The 2,203-nt window shown below is 38.5% G+C and overlaps 1 protein-coding gene across 1 annotated transcript; it reads right to left on the bottom strand.

Moving 5' to 3' along the window:
- Window positions 1-564: 564 nt before the first annotated feature.
- Window positions 565-1,148, bottom strand: LOC130835876 (DNA polymerase epsilon subunit 3-like). Its single transcript, XM_057707754.1, has one exon. The coding sequence runs from the start codon at window positions 1,119-1,121 to the stop codon at window positions 681-683; it is 441 nt and encodes a 146-aa protein (XP_057563737.1). The 5' UTR covers window positions 1,122-1,148; the 3' UTR covers window positions 565-680.
- Between the last annotated feature and the right edge of the window lie 1,055 nt (window positions 1,149-2,203).

The following is a 2,203-nucleotide window of genomic DNA, read 5'->3' on the forward strand; positions in this document are numbered from 1 at the left end:
TACTCTGTTGATTTAAAAGCATTATGTGCCTAGAATGTAGCCACCCCAACAGGTTACATGCCTACAGTCAATATAGAAGGACTCCAAGCCAAGTGGGTCTGTACAAACCAAAATTCAATTAATGTTACGGTCAAGTGAAGAGACAAGAGAACAGATTTCGTTGTTCTCTCAAACCCTTTTAGTAGTTTCCTAAAGTTAAACCATTCTGATCACCTGTAATAAGCTAGTATTGCCAAATACTCTACAAACAGGCTGACCATGGTCAAACCTCAATTATTCCTGAGCCTTGACTGCCTCTGTGATCTGGAACACAGTCGGCAGCATGGAAGTTATTATTACCTTTTTGCGGGGCAGGGAGGGAACCAGGGATCAACAACTGCCTAACTATATGTGTAAGGAAACAAGAGAGATCAAATTGGCCAATTAAATTAGCCGTTCAGAATCCCTCTTGCCAAAAAGTCACAACCTTGAGACTGACTGAGCAAAACAGGATTCTGCTACTCATGCTCTGAGTCTAGGAAGCGCTGGTTTTGATGATAATTCTGATGATAATTCAGTTTTTATTTTGATCTTCTCAGGTGCTTCTGCCTAAGACCACTCTGCCCAGCAGGAAAAAGCTTCACACAAACGTATATGGTGTTTCAGAGCTGTACCTTCCAAGGTGTGTCTCCCCACCCTCTTCAGTTGTCCACTTCCTCCTCTTCATTCTGTTCTTCTTCCTCCAGCCTTTCCTCATCTTCGTTGTCCTCATCCCTGCTCTTGTCTTGCTCTTCCGAATCTGTTTTTTTGTCTTTGTCCTTCTTCTTTTGCTCTGAAGCTTCCTTCTTGCCTTTCCGCTCCCTCCTATAAGCTTCCAGAGCTTCTTTTAACGGGGTAACGAACCGCTGAAATTCCATCTCCTCCATGGCGGAGAGCACATCGTTGGCATTCAGCGTCTTGCGTTTCCCTTTCATCGCGAAGTTGTTGGCACAGGATGTGGCGTAGAGCACGAAGACGCTGGCGGCGCGGGAGATGGCGCTCCGGGCCTCCTTGGAGATGTTGACACCGTCCGGGAGCGCCTCCTTGATGATCCTGGTGATGACGGCATTGGGCAGGTTTAGGTCCTCGGGCCTCTCCGCCATTGCCGCGGCCGGGGCCCACGCCTCGGACCTTCTGTATTTATGTTTGACAGTGAATATTATCTGATTATAGTGCTCCCTAAAATTTTGCAAGTCAGATTGCACTCCATCATAAGCATTTTCCCCTGAGATTTCAAGAGGCACAGACATTTGTTGCAATTTAGTCCCTGATCAAAAAAGGTTATTAATAACTTTTTTGCTCAATGAAATATTTTATTTATATTCCAACTTTTTCCACAAGATTTAACTTTTTAAAGGAAGTTGTTTTATAAAGGAAAATATTTTTGTCAAACTCTGTACAAAGAATTTAACTTATATACCTGATATAGTACTTACAAGATGCATACTAGAATGAATAAAAATTATATGAGATAAAAGATATTAAACAACATTAGTACAAAGGGAAAAGAAAAGTAGCATAACTTGGATGTTTAGTTTGAGCCAGAAATTCTGATATGCATTTTGTGGATGTTTTATCTTATTCATTTATGTCTAAATGGTAGATAATATGGCACCATATTGTAGATATGGAAATAAAAATGTGAGATCGAGCACATAATGAATTGTAAAGCCAAAATTCAAATCCCAAGACTGTCTGGCTCCAAATGGATTGCTCTTTGTGCCAATATTACTCACTTTTCTAGAAAGTTAAATATGAACAAGAATATATCTGATACTAAACTAAGTAAACACATTAAAAAATTATATCCTTTTTTTAAGAAAATAGGTTAATTTTACTTTGATATCTTACTGATAAACTTTTATTTCTCCTTTACCACATGGTGCTGTTATTCTAACAATTGTGATTTCTACTGTCTTGTTGCTAATATGATCTGTGTGACTCTGGCACTCGTCTATTTAGTTCTGACTTGAAATTTCTTTGGAAAAAATTCTAAGATTAGAAAATGCATTAAGTCAATGTGTTTATAGACATTTTTTGCCTTGAATAATTTTGCAGTGGTAGATGACATATTGGAATGATAGATTTTAGGGGCTAATGATAAGATATTAAGGCTCAAAAAGAATAGGTATAAGTAAAGAAAAAATTGTTTATGGACTAAAGTAATCTGTTGAGAATATTTAGG

The sequence above is a fragment of the Hippopotamus amphibius genome, chromosome 14, assembly GCF_030028045.1.
Source record: "Hippopotamus amphibius kiboko isolate mHipAmp2 chromosome 14, mHipAmp2.hap2, whole genome shotgun sequence".
Lineage (NCBI taxonomy): Eukaryota > Metazoa > Chordata > Mammalia > Artiodactyla > Hippopotamidae > Hippopotamus > Hippopotamus amphibius.